Source organism: Aptenodytes patagonicus, chromosome 1 (assembly GCF_965638725.1).
Source record: "Aptenodytes patagonicus chromosome 1, bAptPat1.pri.cur, whole genome shotgun sequence".
NCBI lineage: Eukaryota > Metazoa > Chordata > Aves > Sphenisciformes > Spheniscidae > Aptenodytes > Aptenodytes patagonicus.
In genome coordinates this window covers 42,963,373-42,989,788 of record NC_134949.1, presented here as the reverse complement: position 1 = coordinate 42,989,788, position 26,416 = coordinate 42,963,373, and the positions used below count along the sequence as shown (strand labels likewise).

Sequence of the window (26,416 nt, the reverse complement as noted above, 5' to 3'; positions counted from 1 at the left end):
CTGTACCTTGGCTGAAATTCAGGAACTTGTGTGTGGGGCAGTGAGGATACAGGAGGTAGCCTAGCAAGCATCTCAGACATGAGATCAGGCAAAGACTCTTGATGAAATTCTCTAAATTTGGTGAAGTGTTTGAATGGAAGCTAATCTTCTGTGGGAAAAGGGGAAGAAGAGTCCTTTTGTGAACTGAATTATGGTTTTAATGTTAGAAACATACCTCCAATAGGGTATTACTGCCATGGAGTCAGGTTTAAACTCTCAAATATGCCTGGAACAAGTTACATACTTGGTGGGGAGCCTTTCTTATGCTGGAGGAAAAAAGGGCTTGTCTTTCCTAATAACCCCTTTATTCAGTTAAATGAACATATCCCTACAATAAACACTGATATAATGTGGTTAACATATGGAATTTATAAGTCAATACAGAACACTGACAAATCCACTTGTCTGTAAAGGTGTGAATAAAGGCATGCTGCCACAGAGACTTCTGACAGGGCCAAGGCATCTGGCTTCTGCTGCTTTTGCTCTGCGACCTGTGCAACTATACCTCAGAGAATATCATGTAAGATTATAGACTCATAGAATCATTTAGGTTGGAAAAGACCTTTAAGATCGTTGAGCCCAACCGTAAACTGAACACTGCCAAGCCCACCACTAAACCATGTCCCTAAGTGCCACATCTACACGTTTTTTAAATACCTCCAGGGCTGGTGACTCAACCACTTCCCTGGGCAGCCTGTTCTAATGCTTGACAACCCTTTCGGTGAAGAAATGTTTCCTCATGTCCAATCTAAACCTCCCCTGGTGCAACTTGAGGCTGTTTCCTCTTGTCCTATTGCTTGTTACTTGGGAGAAGAAACCGACACCCACCTCGCTACAACCTCCTTTCAGGTAGTTGTAGGGAGTGATAAGGTCTCCCCTGAGCTTCCTTTTCTCCAGGCTAAACAACCCCAGTTCCCTCAGCTGCTCCTCATAAGACTTGTTCTCCAGACCCTTCACCAGCTTTGTTGCCCTTCTCTGGACACGCTCCAGCACCTCCATGTCCTTCTTGTAGTGAGGGGCCCAAAACTGAACACAGGATTCGAGCCTGTGCGGCCTCACCAGGGCCGAGTACAGGGGCACGATCACTTCCCTACTCCTGCTGGCCACACTATTTCTGAGACAGGCCAGGATGCCATTGGCCTTCTTGGCCGCCTGGGCACACTGCCGGCTCATGTTCAGCTGCCTGTCGACCAGCACCCCCAGGTCCTTCTCTGCTGGGCAGCTTTCCAGCCACTCTTCCCCAAGCCTGTAGCGTTGCATGGGGTTGTTGTGACTCAAGTGTAGGACCTGAGGCTTTTGAGTTTGTTTTTTTTTTTTTAAAGGGTGGGAGTTAGGAAGAGGTAGGAAGTCACATAAGACATGAGTATGCATATGTATAGATAGATAAAATCCTGTTCACACGGAGTAGTAGCTTTCATTGATGCATGCTGTCCTTTGCTTCTATCAGAGACCCACGCAGGATTTTCCTGTTCTTAAGGTGCAGCTAACTGAAAACCAATCTGTTAGAAAAACTACCGATGGCTGATGCAATCTGCTAAAATAAATTAAGATGAAATACAGATGTTAACAGGACAGGTTGTCAATCGTGATAAGTAGGATGCATTTCCCTTCTGCTTTAAATACATGCTTCTGAGCTGATCATCCTAGATTGTCTTCACAGTTGGAGAGAAATACGTTCTTTTGTAGCATGATTTATCTGATTGGTACAGCTGCTTTAAAATGAGCAATACCTTTCTAAGTGCCAGTTTGTATCCATTGTCTGTGAAAGAAACACAGGTGATTAGCTGGGATGCCATCATATAATTCTTTTCAAATAATTTCAGTTTGTGTGCACCCTTCTGAACATTTAAGCTCTGAAGAGTTGTGATTGTGAAGTAGGAACATCTGTTAATTAAAGCCCCAAACCAACCAACCAACCAGGCAGACAACCAAATTGCAAACACTTGTGAAGGTGGAGAGAGCAGAGAAGGCATGTCATAAATGTCCCCCAAAAGCTAAAAAGATGATGATTTAAATTTGGGGTTGTGTCTTCAAATCTAATGATTGGGTTATGTCCTGGTTTTGGCTGGGATAGAGTTAATTTTCTTCCTAATAGCTGGTACAGTGCTGTGGTTTGGATTTAGGATGAGAACAATGTTGATAACACACCAGTGTTTCAGTTGTTGCTAAGCAGTGCTTACACTAGTCAAGGACTTCTCAGCTTCCCATACCCTGCCAGTGAGAAGCTGGGAGGGGGCACAGCCAGGACAGCTGACCCAAACTGCCCAAAGGGATATTCCATACCATGTGACGTCATGCTCAGTATATGAACTGGGGGGAGTTGGCCGGGGGGCGGTGACCGCTGCTTGGGGACTGGCTGGGCATTGGTCGGTGGGTGGTGAGCAATTGCATCGTGCATCACTTGCTTTGTATATTCTTTCATCATCATTATTATTATTTTCCCTTCCTTTTCTGTCCTATTAAACTGTCTTTATCTCAACACAAATTTTACTCTTTTTTTTTCCCCAATTCTCTCCCCCATCCCACTGTCCAGGGGGGGAGTAAGCGAACGGCTGCGTGGTGTTTAGCTGCCTGCCGGGTTAAACCACAACAGGTTAGCTGAAGTAGAAAAGAGCTCACTCATGGAAACACCCCTCGTAATAACCTGGCTGCATTTACAAATAAATAAATAAACTCCCCTTCCCTGCATTGATCAGAAAGTTGTTTCAAAGCCTTGGGGCTCGTGTGGTTGGAAGCATTCTGTAACTTTCAAAACAAATCTGTTCTCCAAGTTCATACTTACTTGCCTTTTTGGCAATTTCGTTTTGCTGAGAGATCCCTTTTCCCTCCTTGGTATTTATTTTGGCATATTTCAGAAGCGATATTGTTCACTTTCAGCCTTCATTTTGCCAAGAAAAATAAGCCAAGCTGGCTGTCTGCTCATAAGCTAAACAGTGTGGGGGAAGGTAGTCCTTAAACATTTCTGCACCTGCTTTACTCTGCATGGCTGTTCAAACATAAGCAGGCAGGATTTTCTCCTTCCCTCTCCCAGGTAACTCCTCTGCAGTCTTTGGGACCTCCTGGATTATGAGTTTCCTGGGGACCATGGACGACCATGACTGCTAAGAATTAGACATTAGGGTGCCTGTCTGATGATACTATTCCTGAGACTGAGACAAGGAAGGATGTAGTGGCTGTGGTCACGTGAACAAACGGAGGAGCAGAATACACCAGGAGCATTGACAATAAAAATTACGAGTTAAAAAAAGTCTGTTAAAAATAGAGATGGGTTTAAAACTGTTTTAGGGTGAATGTTCCTGTGTCAGGAAAGATCTGTTTATTTGGATAACTGAGTATGGTTGCAAGTTTGTGTAACTAAAAAAGCTGACTAACTGCTTTAAATACCAGTGTATACATCTGTTTGCAATGCCACTCATTTTTCATCCTGAGAGAGCTTAGTGTTTCCGTAAATTGAGTATGTATGCAGCCTGGTGTTGCTGAATTGCCTGCTAATAATAGAACCTAAAATGGGTGTGGGGGGGAGAGATGACAAGGAGCAGCCTCCAAGAGACATTACCCAATTCTGCGTCCCCGTGCTGGTGTGTGGAAGGTGTGCGTCGCAGTGCCTGCCGCCCCGGGAAACAGAGCTTCTGGGGTGAATTTCTCTTTCTGTGGTAATGCCATCTTTCATTTTATTAATGCAAATTAATCACTTGTAGTCACCTCCCTTCAGATGTCTGCTGTTTCTAATTTACAGGAAAACATTTAGCCATACGCTTCCCAGTTACATGCCACCTTAGTAATTACTCAGGTACTTGAGTAAGATCCTTGTCAGGTCTTTGAACTGAGTCACAGGGAACTGTAAACTTTGCAGTTTGTTTAGCACACAGTCTTTTTGTTAAACTTTTAATGCTTCCTTTTGTGTTTTAGTGGCATATGTTACGGTAACTTGCTATGGTGTGTTAATACTGTATGTTCTTCCTAAGGGATTTTTAGCTCTAATGTGCTTTACATAATACAAGAACAAAAAATATTATAATAAAAACATTGAAAGCAGTTGAACAAATGGTTGTTCTTTATAGTGAGATTTGTTTTCATGAGTGTGTATTTCCTGAGGCAGGCTTTGAACCGCAGGATCTTGTTGTGTACTCTCCCGGTCCTCTCCTTGCCCTTCTCCTGTTCTCCTGCACCCAGGACGCTCCTCAGGTTCCCTGGAGCGGCTGGGATACCTCCTCCCACCTCAACCCTATGTCCTCAGTTAATCTGTTTCTGCTAGAGCTTGAGCTGAAGCCATAGCTTGATGTATACCCTAAGCACAATATGCTAACACCGTAGCTTAAAAAAAAAGTCACCATTTCCATGCTACCCCAGCTCTTGCACAAGTGTTGGTTTAGCAATCTGGTTTGTAGTTTAGCTGCTTCCTGCCCTCTCACCCCACCCAAGACAAAAAGAAAGAAAGAAAAAAAAAAAAGGTCCTTGGGCTAATTCTCTGCTCAAACGCTTGCTCTGGCTGGAGGGAAGGGCAGTGTGAGCATGGCTTTGTGGAGGGTGGGACTGCAGGGTTTTCTCCCTGCAGGATGCTGGCTTTACTGTTTTGAAAAGGCCAGCTTACAGCCATCGTGTCCACTTCTGTCTTTTGCTGATGGGAGCCTTGGAGGGAGAAGCAGAGCAATGGGCTGTAGATGGGCATCTCTGCAGGCATCCCATCCTGATCTGCTTCCCTGCTCAAATCCATGAAATGAATGAATGGTTAAGGCATGTTTTTTCCACCAAGTTTTGCTTGATTCCAGATCGTTTTGTTGTCTCACTGGTGACTTAAAATGTGGTGTGAATACTAAGGTTTATTGTAGCTTTCATTCTCTAGCAAAAGAAGTAAATAGGAAATGTCTAGAGAATGAGGCGTTGCGTTCCGGCTGTGTGTGGTGACTGCCAGCTGAGCGCCTGCTCTGCTGCAGAGGGTGCTGGCTTGCACAGATGATTTAATTTCTGTGTCTCTGTTCCACAAAGCAAAATGTGTCTGTTTCTGGAGTTATGCTGGGAAGCCTTAACTCTGCTCCAGAATAGCTTTTATGTACCCAAACAACCTGTGTGCATGTGCCTGCAGGGTGGGAGTGGTGTGCTGCCGGGGCCTCTGGAACAAGGAGAAATACAGGGCAAAACCTGTGGGTCTCTTTCTCTCTCTCTTTCTTCCTGCCTCTCTCCCCCCCCCCCCCTTCTCTTGCCATCCTTATTTGATGTAACCGTGGTTAAAAGTAAACACTTGCCTCTGTGAGTAGCTTTTATTTTGGCCATTTTATTTGAAATTATCCTCTCCTTTCTCTTTTTTATGGGTAATGTGCATGTTTTGCAAGGAACCGCAATATACACAGTTTACAATCGGAGACTATTTACCCTCTTAAAACATAGAGGAGAGAGAGCGTGTGGCTCTTCAACCGATTTCACCCATTGGAACTGAATTACTGTATTTTTCTTTCCCCCTCCAGGATCTCGAGTGGCAGGATGGAAGAACTCTAACTGACGGAGAGACAGACAACACGCCCTTTCAGCATGGAGACCGTTCCGTTTGACGGGGAACTTGATAGAAATTCAGTGAGTAACTTAAATGTGGCTTCATATAATCAGATGAATGTGAAGGTGCTTTTGCAGGGAGAGGATTAAACGGCTTGAATCTGTTCTAGTTTGGTTTGAATTGATGCTTCTCTGGTGAATGCATTTGGAGTATCATGTAGTATCACCCATCGTTCGCTAGATTGTCATGGCAAGAGGGCTGGATGTCAAGAAACACTCGGTGGTTCTTGGATTTGATCCTTGGTGTCCGAGTCCAAAAGAAAAAGGTATTCCTCTCAGTCTTACTAATTGGCACTTTACTAGTTAGTGACTATGGACAAAAGAAAAAAATAATGTATTTCTTGGTGGAATGAGGAGCAGAAAAGGTGGGAGGAGTGATAATTATATGTTATCAGAGTCATTTCAGGTGTAAGAGTTGATAATCTGTGCTGATTATAAAATTTCTGAAGTGGTGAAAATACCAGCACTTTTTTCCTGAGCACATTTAAAACCAGGAAAGGCTAGTGGGTACTGTGACACTCCATCATAATGTTGAAATTATTTAAGAATTTAATTTTTCCACAAGCTGTGTTACATGGAAGCGCTCTAATAGCTGAAGCAGGAGACGTTTTTTAGTTTCCAAAGCTGCTTTCTGATACAAAGCACTGCCTCCCAAAGGCAAAATAGGATATTTTTTCTGTAACTGAAAAGCTTAAGTTTAACATCTCATTAGTGACCAACTTTATTTGTGATGTTTCAGCTACTACATGGAGCTATTAATTTGATCAAGTGTTTTATTACTGTTTTTATCTTAAGTGATTAATTTGGAGACAAGCTATTTTGCAGTACATCAAGAAAATCCTTGGCTTTTTTGTGTAATAAACACATTCACTGATTTCTTGCAGGGCCAATGCATCTATATCCCAGGCACAACATACTATGAGTATCATCTGTCAACTGTGCAATAGGATATATATTTTTTTAAATCTTGTCAATTCAGTTGCAGTGCTCTTTGTTTCCTAAAATGAAAAAAAATTACCAGTTTACAAAAAACTTGAAAGTAACTTGAAATGTGCTAGTTTTCTTTTTGTGACATGCCTTCACAACAGTATGGTTTTAAGGCAGTACCTTGAAACGAGGCTTTATATGTTTTACCAAGTCTGCTTCAGAAGAATGCTGAGTGTAAGGATAAATTTGCCTTTCATCCTATATGCTTAGGCACCTGAAATGTCATCTCAGAATAAGTTGGATTTTTTTTAACTGATGGTATACTGTGATTGGCTACTCTAAGCATTTCTTAACAAAATATCATTTAGTGGGGTAATTGTCTATCTTAATTGCAGTTACAATGTGAAGTTCCGTGTGTTGCATTACAGCTGTTAAAAACATTTTTAAAAGCTTATCTGGAAGTCTAATATACTTGGTCTGGTGTACACCATAGTAAAAAATTGAAACCGACATATTAAAAAAAAAAAAGCATTTATTTTGAGAGATTGGACCCAGTAATTATGAAGACCTTGAGTGTATACAAATCCTGACACTTCCCAGAATTTTAAATTTTTTGAAGGGTCATGTTTGAGATTGTTCAGTAGTCCGGGCTTTTAGCTGCAATCTGGGTGGTTTGGTTTGTGGGGTTTTTTTAAGTTCCATTTGTCTGATTAAAACTCATGAAATACATGAGTTGCAAACATGCATGAAGAACATAGATCAACATTTTGCTACACGGTTTAAGTCATTTGGGGGGTTTCTAGGGGGTACCTGAAAAAGCCCTTTTTAAAGGTGTCAGCTTTCTAATGTGTTTTTGGCTTGCGTGTAAAAGAAAAACAGAGGAGGAGACCACAGAACTTAATATTGTGGGCTTTTCATTCCAGAATCAGTCTAGGGAAAAAAGTCTTACATGAAATGCTTTTCCTGTCTAATAATTGGGTTTATATACATTGTATCTGAACATGAATTTTATGACAGCTCAGCAAACTAGTTCTGTAGTCTGGCACCATTAAAGCAGTGCAAAATACTAGACACTTTGGTTTGAGTTCTTGGTTGAGAACAGTTTTTGCCTATTTTTCTAGAAAATGATAATTTAATTTAAACAAGCCTCACTGGCCCAGAACTCAGAACATTATATGGAGATGTTGGGTGTAAACCATTCTTTTTCTAAATGATTTTTGTTTAGAAAACTTTCTAGTCAGCTCCAATTTTTACCAAAACATGTATTTCATAAATACGTTGCCTTTGATACAACTTTTACAGTCAGTCCTTGATATTTAAATACATCAGCAGACATAAAAGTACCTTTTTTTCTTTGAAGCATAGAATAGAGGTCCTTTTTACTGATCAGCTTTGCAGGTTGGGTTAGTCCTGAATTTAAATGTAACATTATTAATCTTAGTGATTTACACATTAGAGACTGCTTTCAGGAAAAGTCTGTCTTCAGCAGGTTGAAAACTCTAACTTGGCTTTAAAATGTGCATTTAAACTCTATTAACAGTTTAGCTGTAGGTTTAGATTGTAAATCTAGTAAGTATTTTTAACAAACTTATCTTTTATAGTGTGATTCAGACATGCTAGCATGACATATGTTTTTGCTTTTACTCTAATCTTCAACAGGAAAAGGATTTGTTTTATAGGACAAGTTGGCAGATATAATTTTAGCTTTAGTAGCAGTTGTACAAGCATTATTTTTGAGAAATGAATGTCTAAAAATAGTACTTTTCTGAAGCACAGAGCTGCTTTTGTATGAAAACAGAATTATGGCTGCTGTCTCATGTGATGGTTTATATTGCTGGTTTTATTCCTTAGTCTTAATCTAAAACTGTGCTGGGAGGAGGGCTAGGTTTTGTATGTTTTGGTAGTAACATTTTTAACTAAATGTGCCTCAGCAGAAGCGAAATCAATCGTGTAGTGTTGAGAACTGCCCTTGTCAAAGGACTTGTTGTGTAATCAAATTCATCAATTAAATAAATGTGAAAATAAGGGTAGGCTGTGTCTCTGGAAATAAGTGTATGTTTCTCTTAATTTTGTGTATTTAGACTAAAAATTGTGGGAGATGCTGGACAGGAATGCCGTAAGGGCATTCTTTTTAGAGAAAAGATTGAAGTACTAAAACTGTCATGTTTTGTTCCCTTAGGGGTTTGACTCCCCGATCTGCAGTGATACGAATTGCAGATGATAGAGGTGCAGTAGGCTATTGGAACATGAAGAGGTCTTTTTGGCCGAAATAGTCTCGTTTCAGTATCTTAACATCTTGCATCAATATTTAGACATATATATTCTGCAGGTTTTAGGTAAACACACAGGCCCAAATAGTTCTGATGAAGAGAGGGGGTTGACCAGCAACGGAGGCAGTTTGGTATGTAAACAGTGTCTGTTGGAGAAGATCAGGGACAGAGTTAGACAGGCTTGTGTTTCAGCCTCCGGTGTAGGAGCTGTTTGTACCAGTTCATAGGATTAACCATGCAATGCTAAAATATTTATATACAAAGCCCCTGCATCGTCTCGGGTGACGGGTTGCCCTGCTCTGTGGTGTCATGTTTTATCTTGGTCAAGGCCACCTGAGAGGTGAGACAGGACCGCAGGCAGTGAGACAGGACCTGCTGCGGTGCTTTTTCACTCTATTTTTTCAACGCGTAAGTATGCACTGCGAGTGAACATGCTGTCTTGAGTCTCAGAAACTTCTGATCCTATATGTCTGTTAACAGTTTATTTTTCCAGTTCTCTTCTCTTGCTGTCCAACTTTCAGTGTGAAATAAAGCAGACCAGTGCTGAATAGTGGTGTTCCCAGTCCTCCAGTCGGTTGCTGGATCTCTGTACGGTTACTGCAGACTCCTTTATCTTGCTCTCTTATCAGTCACTGTTCTCTTGAACCTATAACCAGCATAGGGTAATACAGTTCCAGTCGGAACATAAATTGTTTCCTAGTCTGCAGTATGTTACCTGTACATTAAAAAGAAACACTTTGCCTTGAAAACTGTTGAGTTCTTGAATGCTTTTCATGTACTAGTACCTAAACCTGTCTGGTAAGTTCGTGGGTTCCCTTAGCAGTGTTTCGCTCTTTGACCTAAATTTAATCTCTGACAGGGATAGAAGGTTGTTTACCAAATGCATTTATAATTTATTTCAGCTTCTCTTGTTTAATGAAGTCCTTTTCCAGAAAGTGCAATATTATGAAAGAAGGGTTCCCTCACCTTTCCAATGATGTGTACTGCAATTGCTGTATTCCCATTGCAGTACTTTACATTTGCATGTTGCAGTGTCAATTTAACACCCCTAGCAGCTGTCAGGGATAAAAATCCGTGTTTTGAGATCAGGAGTGTAAGACAAGACTCCTGCTTGCTAAGATTTTTATTTTTCTTTTTTACGTTTCCTGCTGTTTAGTCCTGATAACAGAGAGGCAAGATTGGATCCTCTTTAAAGCAGGGCAAGGGTTTCTTTCCTTTATGGAGCAGAAGTTTTTTGTTTGGGATATAGAAGATACAACATGTTTGGATTTATTTTATTTTTAAGGAGGAAACGTTCATGCTGATCAGTATCCTTGTTTTCTCCTCTTTTTCTGTTACTCGTGGGTTTCAAAGGTAGTAAATCCTTTAAGACATAGGTGGAACTTACCTTACATCTGTACATGGCTGAGCACAGTGGGATCTTAGACCCGATTGTGGCCTTGGGTAGCAATGATTTATAAAAGATTACAGATCAAATGTCAGAAAGGAGTACAGACTATTGCTATGTAATTACTCTCCTGTAGTGCCTATATTTGATGCATTCAGTGGGACAGAGTTAATTTTTTATACAACTTGATTCTTTGGAAATACTTTGATATAAAATGTCCTCTTAAATTTAAAACTGCACTGCTTGTCTTGCATCCTAAGCAATTTAAAATGTTACCTGTGTTTGTAGATGAACTGAAACTGTGGCTTCTAAGTTCGTGTTTGTGTGCAAAAGCAGTTAGGCTTGGATCTGGCAGTAGTGAGTGCTTGCACATTACTGACGGCTTAAAAGTTTTTGTCTTTCCAAAACACCTGTCTGAAAGCGGAACCGTTTTGGAAATCAATTTTGTGTTATTTCAGCTTGCTTCAGAGCTTTAGTCTTCTGAAAACATTCCAGCTAAAAATTTCTTAAAATGTATTGTGTATCAAGTCATATGAGCACTAAATTGCTGATGAAGAGGTTCCACTCAGAATTAGCAGTTGGGGCAGTTGCTGTTTACTAACCATATACGATGATGGCTTCTAATAATGGCTTCTCTATAAGCATATTTGTCAGTTTTGTTGCTTCAACTTTTCTGAACTGCTAAGTCTCTTGAGGTCTTGCCTTTGGTATTGAGGTGCATGTTGTATTTTAGTTATGAGCTAACACTGTTTTCATTGTCCTTCTTCTTTCCCGCTGCTGCTGCTTTTGTGCACTTGCTTCTTCCTGGCCTGGATTTTTTTGTTTGCTGTTCTTCGTTCTTCAATTGTATGTGTACACAGCATCATGGTGATAACAGAGACTCTCATGGACCATCAAGTAAGTAACTCCCCTCTCCTATAGTATCTTTGCATATATGTTCATAATAGTTAGCATATATCTTTGCATGTAGGCTGTTGGGCTAAATACTAGGTCTTCTGTATTGTAATTGAGAAGCTGAAGTACAATGAAAATTTACTGTTGGAAAAGTATTTTACCTGGCATACTACTCATCTAAATGTTTCCGTACATTATTTTTTTTTTTAGTGCAAAAAGTTTATTCTTCACCTCTCCCAGTCATGGCTAGAAAAAAATAAATCTTTTAAATAAAATAAATAAATAAATTTTTAAAAAAATAAATCTTTACCTGGAAGAGAAAAAGATGTATTTATCAGTTTGAAATGAAACCTTCAAATGTTATTGTAGTATAAATAATAAAGACAGGGAAATAATGGCTCAGAAACAGTTTTATTTTTGAGCTTGTCTGTTTATGGTGCTATATGGATCACTTAATTTTACTAAATTTACGTCTTCAGAAATGAACAGGTGTATGTACTGTAATACTCAAATAAGGATTGGATCTGGTGTGGTGATAGCGAAAACTTCAGTGTGTGTATGTATGTGTGTGCACGCAGCCCAAGACTTATTAGTGCCATTAGTTCATGGGCGTTAGTATGATCATATGATTGGCAGAATAATTTTGCCTGGGTTTAAGAGTTTGCGTGTGTGGGGAAGGGAAAGATGCAGGCACAAATTCTTTCTTTTTGGTGAGAAATCTGTGCAGAAGCCATGGTCTTAGCTGATATATCTTATTATAGACATTCAAAAATAATGAGGAATTGAATTCTAATAAACCTTTTCCTATTTCTGATGTCCTTGTGCTATTTTCAAGAGTGTGGGCACTTTCACATGCTCATTATAGAAACAGAAGAACTGGGAATCTGCCACTTCAGATTTTTTTTTTCCATAGCTTTATCTGATAAAATAAATTGGCTGTGAAGACTCCAATTTGTGTTTCTTCTGATGCATGAATCTTACTGACAAACTATATATTAGTAATTTTATGGCCAGTATGAGGAAGTTGAACAAAGTATGTATTATCAACTCTAATAGTTCTGTTGGTTTTGAAATGTGCCCTCCAAAGAGTCGTGGGAAGGCTTTGATATTTACTAAGTGATGTTTCTTCTCTAAAATAACCTTCTGCTCATCTTTAAGGAGATAGATGGTATGGGTTTAAACTCACTCAGGTAAAGGAGGGGATGAATGGAGGAGTTCTTTCTCTTGGATGAGTGCTCTGAAGCCTGAGTGAAAGTCTAAAAATAAATCACCACTTTCAGGCCTTTGAGTGGAAGGAATGGTTGGTGATGCTAATGTATGTCTTGTCGGACACGTTGAGCATATGCCTATCAAATCTGTCTTTCAAGTTATGGAGACGGCACGTGAAACCTAAGAATAATTAGAATCATAGAATAGTTTGGGTTGGAAGGGACCTCTAAAGGTCATCTAGTCCAACCCCGCTGCCGTGGGCAGGGACGTCTTCCACTAGATCAGGTTGCTCAAAGCCCCGTCCAGCCTGACCTTGAACACTTCCAGGGATGGGGCATCCACAACTTCTTTGGGCAGCCTGTTCCAGTGTCTCACCACCCTCATTGTAAAAAATTTCTTTTGTATGTCCAATCTAAATCTGTCCTCTCTCAGTTTGTTGCCCCTTGTCCTGTCACTGCAGGCCTTGGTAAAAAGTCCTTTCTCCATCTTTCTTGTAAGACCCCTTTATATATTGAAAGGCTGCCATAAGGTCTCCCCAGAGCCACCTTTTCTCCAGGCTGAACAACCCCAACTCTTTCCACCTTTCTTCACAGGAGAGGTGTTCCAGTCTTCTGATCATTTCTGTAGGTGAGGCGCTCCCCAGCAACATTTTAAAAAAAAAAAAAAAAAAAAAAAAAATTATATGTTGGTTGTCCTCTCCAAAACTCACTAGAAAGTGTGAGTGCTTTCAAGATTAGTCAGAAACTGAGTGTGGTTTTTGGGATACACTGCAGGTACCTGGCGACACATGAGTCCAAAACTGTGAGTTTCAATTTGGTATTTTGGGCAAATAAGAAAACGTGTTTGATTAGGAACATCATTTATTCATTCATGCCAACTTTTATTTCACAAGGAGCAAGGTCACTAGAGTAAATTACCACTGCTGTCGTTCAGTATCGCTGTTGGTTTTATTCTGTGAATGTAATGAAATTCCAGGATAAAATAATTCCATGCTTCAGGTGAGTTCAAAATGAACTGTAGGACCATCACACATCATCAGTAAATGAATGACTTAAGTATGTACCCTACATTTTTATAGTGTTTATAAAATCAGTCCATCAGAAGCTATAAACAGCAGCCAAGGAGCCTCAACAAATTGCTGAGTTACCTATTTATATGTACTGATTAAATCTACTCTCTTAAAAAGATCTGCTTCTGAGTGGTAGGTGTTTGATTTAATGGCATCTTGAAAACTCAGGTTTGTTACTAGCATACCTTTTCCCCCATAACTCTCTCCTTTCCAAGTACTTTTTCCTTTTCATTGTAATAGCTTTCTTTGTTTCCATCTCTGTCTTTTAAGGTTCCAGAGCTCCTGCCATAAGATGCTTAAGGCATATCTTTACAGAGCTTGTTAACTGCCTGAAGGTCCTGCTGATTTTACAGTTGTGATTACACAGACACCTGTAAAAATCAGGTCATTCATCAGTCTTTTAGAGAAAAAAGGTGAAAGCCTCTTAGTAATCTTAATCACTATCCCCTGCTCAAAGCAACAGGAATGTTCTGCCTTGCCTTGTCTTCCCCCTCACCCCAAAGCAAATGTGTGAGCGTCAGGATGAGGCATTTTGGAGGAGGGGGACAACTTCTTCCTAGTGGCTGCTACAGTGTGGATAGACATTTATGTTCTTAACTGATTTATTTCCATTTGTTTAGTACTTCTATAATGCTTTGTATAAAAAGGAGATTTTAAAACTGTCCTGCTAGTCATCCTTCAGCTTTATAGATTTAATTTCTGAAAAGCCCATTTGATTTAAGAAGTTCATCTTGAATCCCCAGGCATGCAAAGTGCTTACCACAAAATATTCTATGTTAGGTAATACATAAGCTGTGTTTTGTAGGAAAGGAGCCTTTCTGACACTGCTAGCAGTCTTTGCAGGACCCAAATTGAGTCTACACACTAACGGAGGAGAATGAATTTAATAGTGAACTTGAAGCTTGTAACCCTGTGGGTGTTACCGAGTTAACATCACTGAGTTCAGTTCACACTTGGGTAAAACTTGTAAGCAGAGCTTGCTTACACTGGTCTTACTACTCGCTAGTACTGCCTGAGAAATGATCGTGTCAGAATTTCCAAAGCTTAAAAAAAAAAGCGGTGCCGCACGCTGCCTGTTCAGAGATGAGCCTTCCGCACAGGTCACTGGAGGAAGGGTTGGTAGTGCAGTTCCTGCTGCAGAGTGGGTCTCCGCCATGGCTGGCAGCGCAGCGGGCGAGGCACCTGCCCATGGAGTGCCACCCCGCTGCCCATGTCGGGGGGCTGGCTGGGGGCACCTGCGGGAGGGGCTGTGAAATCCTGTTCCTATGGAGCTAAATGGCCAGTGGCTCTCTGAGAGCAGCTTTCAGCTAGTTGACTGAAAGTTGGTGCTACTTCAGTACACCTTAAACATTTTTAAAACAAGTGAGTACAGCTCATTCACCTTGAAGGGACCCGTTTTGTGCGAGCCTGTGAAGCAGCTGTTTTCTAGCCCCCCCTTTTATTTTTCAGTTCAGATACCAGACCTTTTGTGGTTCAGTCCCTTCCCAAGACTTCAGCGACTCCCCCGCTCCCCCCCCCCCCCCCCACCCCTTTCCCCTTACTTGTGGCTGCAGGAAAATAAAAAGCTAGTTTGGTGGCACTACAAGAAGGGCAAAGTCAGTCACTAGTTTGAAGTACTGGCCTTCTGGCACTGACAGACTTGAACTCTGAACTGGTAAAATGAGCTCTTTGCCTCCCTTGTCCATCTCCTCATGTATTTTTCCTGAACAGCAGCCTGCATAGGGTGTAGTTTGTCTGGAGCAGAGCTTTAGATGGTTTATCTGATGTAGAAAAATAGTACAGGTGGGTATCCTGGCATCCTTGCATTCTTCATACTGCCTTGTGTTTATGCTAGGCTTTGCTGAAAAAATGTTTCCGTTACTGTAAAAATAGTAGAAATAAAGCTATGAGGAGGGCCTCTGTACTTTGCAGATTCTGTCCAGAAAGTAGAACTTGTTTGTTTAGACTAGATCTTCTGCTGAACTTTTAAAACTCTTTGAAGAAAGCTTGGGAACTCTTAAAATGAACCATGTCGTAAGTTCCAATCTTTTAGGCAAGCTCTTCTTTAGTAAGTATCTTTTGTTTCCCCTTCTGATCTCTTTTTGTCAGTATATCTACTTCCACAGGATGGGTGTTACTGAGTCAGCCATTCTTCCACTATCAGAAAAGGTACAGTTTTGTTGTGTGCAGCTAAAGGAAATCTACAGACACCATAAACAGGGTGGCTGGCCAGGTGATCTTACAAATAGCTAGAAGGCATCAAACCAGTCTTTCAGACTGATAAAGTTCAAGGAGACTAACTGCTATGCTTTAAACCTTTCCCTTGACAGAGTCTATACATGATCTTTATTAATAAGACTTGTTTCTTGTGATGTACGTACATACGTTCATCTTGGCTTTCTGGGATGGTGGCACAGCTTGATCTGGCAAGCAGTTTCCTGGGTTGGCTGTGTTGTGGCTAGTTAAACCAAGAACTATCACAAAAGTGGCAAAGAAAGCAGCGTTTCAGAAGTTAAGTAACAGCCCAGTGCTGTATCTGTGTTCAGTAGCAGCCTTTCCTACTTCCTCCTAGTTTTTGTTTTCATCTTCTGCCTCATGTCTTAGACAAGGAGCCTTGCTGGCTCCTTTTGGCTGTGCCTTCCAAAGCAGATCTCTGGTTTGAAATCCTCATTTTCTAGAATGAAAAATTTTGCAAGACAGCATTTGAATACCAGTTTCATAAATAGCAGTGAAGTTGTTAATAGAAATCTATGCACACACACATAACATCATTGAATGAGCATCCATTTTGTATTTCAGCAGTGGTAACAAACAGCGATGAATCACAGCTTTTAACTCCAGGAAAAATGAGCCAGCGCCAGGGGAAAGAAGCCTATTTTACTCCAACCAAAGAGTTACTCCAACCATCTCTCAGCCCAGTAACTGCCCACAGCCATGGTAAGGCAAAGCTGGTTTTTACAGAGGTTTTAAAGAACTTAAATGCTGACATTAATTATCTGTTCCAAATGTTGGTTCAAAAACACTGCCTTTTACAATAAAGAGGTAAGGAAGAAAGCATATTGAAATATTGTATGTAATTTTGTATCCTTAGGTGTTAATCTGAAAGAGAAAAAAATGCATTATGCGGTGCACTAGTTTCTCAAAGCATGCTATGATTTGGGGGAAAACAGTCCATGTGATGATAAATCATTGTCTGTGTGTAATCCTGTAACCGATGGTCACGCTAATGTCTCAGGTATTTAAGTTGTGTCTTTATGCAGAAGTGTTATGATATACCAGCTAAGCCTGGAACCTTTGTGTAAAGATCTTTTAACAATTACTTCCACTGAAAGATCCTTCTCTTTAGGAAAGGGAAAAAAAGTCTTAGCACTACTTTTTGCCAGCTTTCAAACAGTCCCTCTGCCTTGCTAAACCTGTTGAAAACAAACTCTTGGTGGATCCGTTTGAACTGATTGGATGCAAAGTGAAACTCATCAGTAGACCTGACATGTTGATAGTCTGTTTAAAAAAAAAAAAAAAAATCAAGCCGTAGTTGCTGCTCTTGTGCTTATTTGCATTTGAAACTGCTTGTGTTGTCCTATTGCTTTGGCTATCATTAGACATGTTTGTTATAGTGTGTGGAGTCCTTAGTGAAAACTTCAGGCTTTTTTTATTAATATTCTCTCTTCATTTACTCTTGGCAGCCATGCTGGTCATCTGTGCTTCCTTTAGTTCTTTCCATGAGTAGTGTTCCTGAGATTTTTTTTTTTTTTTTTTTTTTTTGGTATGAGCCTCCCTAACTCCCATAGTTTGTTTTGTCAAAGTAATGATATTAGTCTGTCAGAGTAACAAAAGCAGTTTCTCAGGTAACTTTGAATAATTTTCCTGTTTTCCCATTCAGTACCGTTCAGATAAAAAGAAAAAAACTTTGAAACCAAAGATAGTTGTTACCATGTTGAATCTGGTAGTCTTTTAGTGTATTTTAAGAATTACTATGGTAGTATTTTCAGTGCTACCCACAGCTAGCTCTATTATATTTTATATATTATATATCTATATCTTATATTTTCTAAAAGCTGCTGTTACCTCACTGGAACAGCACTTGATGTTCTCTGGCTTGCATTGTGCTTAGTCTGGAATTATTTTCTGTAGAATATACATATATAACTTGTTTGTAATTTTTATTATGTTTAAAGAAATTTTTTGTTGTTCTATGTACTGTTGTATCCCTTACTAGACAAATTTTGTAGTTATATAAGTGTATTTGAATATTGTAGTAAAGTCTTTTAATGTTGCTATACCCACTAATTTATAAAGGCAAGCTGTTACTTTTTTCTAAGGGCTTTCTCTCATAGGAGAGTCATTAAAACAGGCTTGAAAAGCACTAAGACCTGATTGTGCTACATCAAACTCCTTGCAGATATTAAGTCTTCTGATTTTTTTTTTTCCCCTCTGATTATTTCAGGGCTTATATAAGTGATTTTAAGCTGGTTAAATCTATCCGTGCCTTTTTTAGCATCAGTCATCGCTGACTTAGTCTTCCAGGCACGCTACTAGAAATGAGGCTGTAGTTTCATGAACCAAAGAATCTGGCTTGCAGTCAGTTTCAGTAGTGAAAAGGTATGATGTGGGCTAGGCTTCAGCAACCTGTAATTACTAACTTCTAGCCTATCTGCAACTCGGGAGGTGTAGGTTTGATTTTTATGGAAGTGGTTGACCCACACTTAGAAGTTGGGTCATTACTGTGGTAGTTATTCCTACAGGGAAATTACAGTGCTAGTGAAAATGTCGGCTTACTATATAGGGAAAAAGAGACGCTGTGCAAGCCTGAAAAATATGAAGTAGAACAGAGTTTAAAGTGATGGAGTACTTGAGGCTGACTGTTGTAACCAAAATCTGATTAGGAAAGGTCTTTATAATATACCTGTAGTAATATACAGTGAGAATATCCAGAAATATAGGTAATGTTTAGATAATAGTATTTAAAGGCACTTACTATGAACTAAATTGAGATACTTTTAGTCACTGGCACCTGAATGCATCCTTAGGACATGGGTAATGTAAATAAACAATTCAAAAGCGTGCTAGGCACAGGATAGAAGAGAATCGAAACAGAAAAATGTATGATACAGTCTACAAAAAACTGATTAAACGTATACAAAGGGGAACTGTGACATGGGTACTTGGCTTTTGCCGCTGGACAGTTGGTGGTTGTTGGATGCTATTTGGCCACCTTTACCTAAGTTATGTTTCCTGGTGCCTGAATAAAAGGGCCTGTGTGGCAAAGCCAGTTTTGTATAGAGCTTGTGGTTAAAAATAAATGAATTGGAATGAAATGAAACCTGTGAAGAGGCAGTATTTGGAGCAACCAGCACTTTAGTGTTAGTGGGGAAACACCACCATGTGTGCCAGATTCTTTGGCTGGCCAGCAGCAGGCCAGGGAGAGGCATGCTCAGTGCCCATCCCTTGGAAAATCTACTGGAACAAGCTTAACTTGTGTCTTCTGCTTGTGTTTTAAGTAAGATCCTAATTACAAGTACTACGAATACGATTAAAAGTAGATGAGAACCTGAGTCTTAATATGAGGGGGTGGAGGTACATCCACCCATTAACATCCGTTTGGGCCACTGGCTTCCTATTAGGAACCAAGGGTGAACCGTGTAATGTGTCACTGTGAAGTTGTAAGTGGTATGTATTCCATGATTTTAAGTGCTCCTGTGTATAAATACTGGGTTTTAATTTATGCGACCATAGCTCTGGATTTCAGACAGCTTCTCTTTTCCTGTACTTGGTTTCTTGGTTTAAAACATGACTTTTTCCTTCCTCGCTCCTTTTCACTCTTGTGAGATTGGAACTTAGTATGTCGTCTGAGCCAGAGATGGGGGTCGTCTTTTTGGAGTCCAGTGCAGATCTGTTTTACAGATGTAGAGTACAGCTTGACCTGGCAACATCAGTCTGGTGATTGTTCAGCAAAAGTCTATTTATACTGTCATTGTTCTGCATAATGTTTGCAGGAAGAATTTGCACCTTCTTATTTTACATTATGTTTTTAAGATTCTCGAAGATATGCTGTCCTTTATTCCGAGGCTGAAGACTAGCTTATCTTTTAGGCTACAGACTGGCCTTTAAAGGTGTGGAGGTCAGACTCGCTTCCGTAGAAAGCTTCAGCAAGGTTTTTTGATGGAAATGTATTAGAAAAACTGATGGTGGGGATTATGCTTGTTTATTATGCTCACCAGTTTACATAGCCAGTTCAGAATTTTAGTGTTGAAGGCTGACTCAGCTGTATATAGCATTGCTCCTGAGATGGACTTGTAATTTTAATTATTATGGATTTAATTTATTTCTGCCTTGCCCATCATTAGTTAACTAGAATGTCAGGATAAGCCAATCCTGATCATAACGCTGCAATTACAATTTGTCCTGTAAAATAAATTTATTGAGCCTCAAAATGTCAGTGGCTTTAAGTTGGAGAATACCAAAATCCAAGTGCCATCCACTGCAAAAGCTGATAACACTCAGATGTGTTGAGGCTCAAGAGACATCAAAGCAAACCTAAAAACTAGCTTTTTGCATCCACAGCATGCAAGAAAGGATTTAATAAAGGCACAAGGTTGGCTTAACTAGACAGTCTTTCACATTCTGTGTGGTACCACTGTTTCTAGAAAGCCAGCAACACAACTTTTCATGGGAGCTCTAAGCTCAGCTACACAAAGGAAGGCTCTCTGATTATGGAGCTTCTCAGCATTGTAACTCAGGAATCCTTGTGAAAGTGGACTTGAGCAGCTCCACATTGAGTTGATCTTGAAAACTTTTACCGATTTTCCTCACTTTTCATGGTATATGTTTAAGAAAGCAGTTTCTAGACTTTCACCCAACAACTCACTCAAATGGATTACTTTGCTTTTCGAATCAGGGTGGGAAATGGTCAAACAGTGATGAAGATTTGGCAAGAATTTGCGAGATCAAACTTTCTTGAAGGAAATCTTTATTTTTTTCCCCACATACAGTCTTTAGTTCTAACTTTTGAAGTCTTTAATTGTCCTTTCATAACATCTGCCAAGTTAGTCCTGTCTCTAACTTGTTAATGCTATATATTGTATGTGAATGTTGCCTTCTGGTATGTTTTATGTTTAGATCATTGTTGGTTTTGTTCTGCCTTATCTGCTAGGCAATGAAACCTTCCTACTTCTTCGTGCCTTGAACATACTAAATGATCGTATGGTGGGTTTTGCTAAATATTTTATTTAGAATTGTCAGACTTGGAATTGGACCTGAATAGTTCAGTAGCCTTTTGATGGAAACTTCAGTGGGTTTGGGGAGTTAGCTTTTGCTGTAAAGCTTTGCTTATGTTTGTGGGATGGTGTGTTTTTAGGCTCTAGTGAGGTAGCGTGGCCTTGCCAACTCACCAAGACCATATTTTTGTAAGTGTAGTGCGTATAGATGTTAGGACGGCTAAAACATCTTTCAGTTCTAGCAGTTGACACATAGATTGAACTATGTTAATTTAGCCCATTTTCTGTGCTTGCACTCTATGGTTGAAAATGTTATTAACCATTAATGGGCAAACAACTAAACTTTTATCAAGCTTATTTTTGGGTTTTTACTTTTTTTAACCTACCACAAGTGCAACCAAAAGGAATCATTGACAAAACTATTTTATTACAGTTAGAAAATGAACATGAAAAATATTGAGTCCAAGACTGCATTTTCAAAAGCTGTAGAGCAGAACGCTGCTTGCTGATGTAAGCTGTTTATGTTGTTATGCAAATTATCCCTCGTAAATTGGATTCTTGTAAATCTTGTTAACTCAGACTTACATTGGGATACCGCTTTATTTGTTTGATAAAATGGATTAATATAGAAATAGTGATTACTTAAAATTTATGAAAAAATCAGAAGTCTCCTCAGAGAGGGTTTTTAATATTTTCTAACTTATAAATATGCTGTTAAAACATATTTCAAACTTTTTATGAAAACAGCATAGATGCTTAAATAATAATAAGCTGTACTTGTGGTAAAGAGAGGAATCTAGCTAAGATAGTAATATTAAAAATTCTGTAATAGCATGTTTGAAAATGTCTGACTTTTCTTTTTTTACCAGTATTCATATTGTCTGTTTTATGGCTTTATTTAATGAGAGTTTGTGCTGCTGTTCTTTGTGTGCCTTTAAGTGTATGTTACAAAGTATACATGATGAAATGCTTTTCTAGTTTTTCACTTGCTAGTAATTTACATACATGTTTATTTGCTCGGGAGATAATCTCTGGGCTTATTTTTTAAGAGTGTGAGGAGGTGAAAATCCATATGAAGAAGAATGCAAAATTCACAACATTCATTATAGAAAGATTTTGCCATTTTAGGTTTTTGTGGCTTTGAACAAGGACTCTAATTTGCAGATGGCACTAATGGGAGCATCATCCATACTTAAATAGCAGTGGTGCTTGTGTTGACAGTATTGTATTTGATCCTTTAAGGCTGGCGACTCAGCAGATAATGCATTAAGATTTTGGAGCTCTAGTTTCTGTATTTCATGTGGAGAACAGTGACCTGTGCACAGACAAGCTTCCTGGCTCCTGAACTTGACTGCATCAGCCCTCAGTATTTTTCCTATCTTTATCCAAAGCATTGATGAGATGCAGATGGGGTGAAAATGTGAGTAGTATCTGGGAAAAGTGTGTTAGGATGATAAAGATTAAGGAGGAGATATTTTACAACAATGCAAACCTTTGCGCTAAATTAACAGCATCTTGCTGTCATCTGTTTTGTTTTGGTTTGGTTTTTTAAGTCAGCTCATCAAGTAAAGGTAAGCAGTGAAAGTGTGTGCCCAGAAGGAGCTTCAGAGAAGAAACAGGTTCTACCCCTCCTTTCTGGTAGAGTAGTAGTAGCTGTTAATTCAGTTTGCAATATGATGAAAATGTATATTACATGAGTGAGAAACGGAAGCGGCTTAGGTGCAGGGCGGTAGATTGACAGTGGAAGCAGAATGATAGGTCTGCCAATAATGATGACGATCACAATGAATAGAAAGCAGGAGGGGGAAGCTGCTTTTGGTGGAGAGTAAGGGCATTTTTGGCTGTGCTGAGCTTGTACAAAAGGCTGTTTGCTCCAGAGAAGACATCTAAAGGACATGCTATGATTTGAATCTGTAGGATGCTGCATTTGGGGAGAAAATACAAATTTAACTATTTTTGCATGTGAGAGAAGGTGGAGAGTGAAAAAAAAATAGATGTTTTCAAGCACTAGGTCCTAAAGAACACCTGTTAACTACTGAAGGGATGAGATGCCTTCAGCATGATGGGATGATAATGACCAAGAAAATGCAAGACTTGGACATTGCTATCTACCCGAGGCATCTAACAAGTTAAAGGAGACTTGTTGTAGACCTGTACAACTTGCAGCCTTTAAAAAACATTTGTTTCAGGTGTTTGGCTCAGTTGACAGCAACGGCAGCACATTTTGTTTGTCCGGGTGGTAAGAAATACCTGGAGCTCCTGACTCGTCATCCCTGTTCTGGCTCACTGGTGGTCAGTGTGCAAGAAGCTCTGGGGATGTAGCGCACATCCCCTTTTACCAGCTGTTAGGGGAAAGAGGGATTACTGTGGACCAGTGGAAGGAAAGATACAGCCCCATGTCAGTGAATTTGAAGCCTTTTCAAAGTATTAGCAGCTCTTCCTGAGACGGGCACTTGGCTTCATTGCTTTGGCCAAGTTTCTGCCAGGAGATTGAGAGAGCCTGTTCGTTCATGTGGGTGCACGAGACCGAAGCTGCAGCGGAGAGGTGCTGCGTTGGAGCTGGAGAGAGAAATCCTGCATGCCTGTGGTTATAGCAGATGCATGCATTGAGCATGGGGGAGGCTGTAACTCCAGTGGTAGAATGCTGATGGCTGCTTAAATGCCGGTTCCTACTTTTCTTTCAACCAGCAGTGTGTTAATGTTTCTTTTTGATAATGGTATTTGGCTTGCAGATGGTAAAATCTTGCCAATCTGTCTGGTTCCAAATCAAGCTGTTTCCTGGGTAGTTGGGTTATATCTAATCTTTGATAATGATTTCTGTTTTTCTTCTCATGTTTCCTTTGACTTTACTCCCTACATCTAGACAGACTTAGTCATGGAAGTAACTTCATGCAGTCTCCCATTTCCCTCCACTATATCTGTCCTTTGAATAGAGAAGCTGAAGAATGGCTAAATAATTTATTATCTTGACACAGTAAGAGCAACTTGTTACTAAGCATGTCATGCTTTGTTACCTCACTTCATCTTTCCATAAGTCTGTCTCCATCTCGGCACTAGAGAAGAAACTGCTAGAGGGCTTGTTGAGGCTCTCCGACAAGCTTATTTTTTAACACTTCCATATTAACAGTAAATATTGCTCCTGAAGTCAGGCACCTTCTCTGTAGAGTCAGTGCATGTAATGTCTTAGAAAAATGTTAATGCTTTTGCTTTCTCCTGCCGTGTGGGAATTCTGTTTAAAGCCTTGCAAGCCCTTGCACTTGGAGAGTCATGGTCTCTCTTGCTGTATTCTTGGGAGATGTTTTAATTTGTCTTACCTTGCCTTTTGGTGATGAGGAAGTATTTTGTAATCAGCAGGGTATAGGAGCCATGTGGACTGGTTGTTCTTTAGGTAGTTCTGGATTAAAATCTGTTGTACTGCTGCAGGGACCTGACCCCAGTGACACGGGTGGTCACTTTCAAGTTTTATGACTGAGCATACCTCATGAAGGTGAAGCCCCAGTTCCGCAAAATTGTGCGACTTCTTTGGAATAGCTTTAGTCATGCTTGTCTCAAACGGGATGTGACGTTCTAGACACAGTAATCAGGGAAGGAGTTTGACCCCTAAATAATCTGTTTTTTAACTTGTGTTACCAGACTGAATTTCTTGTGAAATGTTTTAAGTTCTGCTGTGTGTGGTTAGTCTCCTGAATCTATTATCTTGAACTCCTGCTTTCTTACTGTAATGCATACTCTGGCACATTCGTCTCTGCACATCATTGTGTGCTTATTAAAACTTGCCATTTCTGAAAGGCTACTCCACCCAGTATTTGTGGCTTGGGTAAATCGCATGTGCTCCTTTCTGTGTGGGTTGTAGCTTTATGAAAGCGTGGTACTGGGTTCAAAAGGCACAGCAGGGCCGATTACTGTGAAGCTTCTTGAGCAAGTTCCCTTTCTCCTTGACAGTCCCTGCAGAGCTGGCCTACTTGAACCTGAACTGTGACCTTGAGAATTTCGTAAGGGCTGAGATGAAAACTGTTGAAACCTGAGCAGTGAGCAAGCCTATTTACTTTGGGTGGGAGGAGCTGAGCAGGAGCGTTAGCAAGCGAGGAGGTGCAGCCAAGTACAGCTGCCAACAGGGCACTGGGAGCCTTGGTGTTCATTCATAACCACTCTCAGGCATGCCTCTGGAATTACTCCTCAGCTAAACTGCACTCGACTTGGAAATACCAGAGGACTGGAGAATGTTTGGTGAAAGAAACTTGCCGCTGTAAACTACCGACACAACTTGTAGCCTCGTGGTTCGGATGTCTTTTTTCTGAATCAGATATTGGTGTCTGAAGGCAAGTATATCTTTAATACCCGTTTTGTAAAATAGGAGAAAACCACTTTCACTTAAAGACCATGTGCAAAAATCAGGTGTTGGATAAAACTCATTTATAGGTATGATAGTCTAGCAGTTTCCTTTTTCTGTTTTCTGCATGCTACAAAGAGTGTGTGTATACTGCACGTAGAGAATTATTTATGACCTTTTCTTTTGTTGGACCGGGGGGAGAAATCTACTGGAAAACATAGCGTTGTCAAGATGTCAGAGCCAATTGTTGTCAGACTTGAAGGGCAAGTCTAAGAAGCTTCTGTCTTCTTTGCTACACTATCATTTTCTTTCCTCCTTCTTCTCCCTTTAGCTTTCAGAGTTTGGTTTTAAGAAGGTTTTGCGTTTTCCTTGTATACCTCTAAGGGGAAAACAAATTTTTTTTAAATTTGCATCACTAGATACACTCTTAGTTGTATTATTGTATCAGTGTCAGTTTGTATAATGTGTTCATTATTTTAAACTTCTAAAATCTATATAAAAAGAGTTATTATATTTAAGATTCCTCAGTTGGATAGTTCAGAATATATTTGATTTGGGTTCAATTTCCATGCTTGGAATTCATACCTGTACAGTTCAGAGAGGCCTTTTTTGATAAGTGTATGGTTTTTTCAGCTGTAAATATTTTTCAATTGGAGAAATGTTTTAAAACTAAAACCAGGCTTTGTCAAAAGTGTTCCTGCGCTGTTGGAATTGCACGTGTCTTCTATTTGCCTTTGTTTTGTGTACTGAGATTTAAGTTTTGCCCCAAGCAATATCTTGGAAGAATGTCTTAAGCATGGGATTATGATTTGTTTTTCAGCCAGCATTTACTAATGAAGAAGTCCTGATTGAGTAGCTGATAAGAGAAATGCATTCTGTCCTTTAGAAAATGTATACAACAGAGAAGTTTTCCTCCTCTAAAGAGGTGTTCAACAGCTCGGCTGAGAATGGATTCTTGCCCCCCCAGCCCCGAGATAGATGAACTAAATATTTCAGTCATGTTTTTTTTTTCTTCTTCCTACTGATTTAGGTATTATATAAAACAGAGAAGCCAGGAGACTTTTTCTCCCTTTCAGTGGCATATTTAGTCTAGTGCCTGCTTTCATGAAGTACTTCACTTTTGTTATGAGGCATCTTATTTTTTCACATACAGATACACTGTTGCACACACCTGATGCATTTAGGCTACAGTGCAGATACTTTACTGTTTATGCAGGCTTTTCAGCTACGTCTCACGTCTGCAGTTGGACTTGGCTGTAGTTCTATTTGTGAGTATTTTGAAACCGTGTAGACTTCCAAGCTGTGTATGTTAGTGCATTTTCTAAGTATATCAATTATTAAAGCACTGGGAACTGATATCAAAAGGATAGAAGGCTTCCTGGGATGTTAGTCTAAGGTCACCTAATGAATGGTGCTAATTCCAGTTTTATCAGTAGATTGGCCTATTCTGTCTGAATTTATTTTTGGGGAGGGGAGAAGAGGAAAAAGGATTTTTTTTTTGTTTGTTTGTTTGTATGTCTAATATGTAGTGGCTAATGAAGTGCACCTTTC

The 26,416-nt window shown here is 39.8% G+C and overlaps 1 protein-coding gene across 6 annotated transcripts in view; it reads left to right on the top strand.

Moving 5' to 3' along the window:
- Nucleotides 1-26,416, top strand: part of OSBPL8 (oxysterol binding protein like 8) — a 98,227-nt gene that overhangs the window by 28,421 nt on the left and 43,390 nt on the right. For 3 of the 6 annotated variants that reach the window (XM_076333257.1, XM_076333264.1, XM_076333274.1), the window contains 3 exons: nucleotides 5,502-5,607; nucleotides 11,031-11,067; nucleotides 16,121-16,258. In XM_076333257.1, the coding sequence (XP_076189372.1) occupies nucleotides 5,566-5,607; nucleotides 11,031-11,067; nucleotides 16,121-16,258 (217 nt within the window). In that variant the 5' untranslated portion in view covers nucleotides 5,502-5,565. Of the gene's footprint in view, nucleotides 1-5,501; nucleotides 5,608-11,030; nucleotides 11,068-16,120; nucleotides 16,259-26,416 lie in introns of those variants that run through there. The other 3 variants (XM_076333302.1, XM_076333293.1, XM_076333283.1) reach the window with 3 other exon arrangements.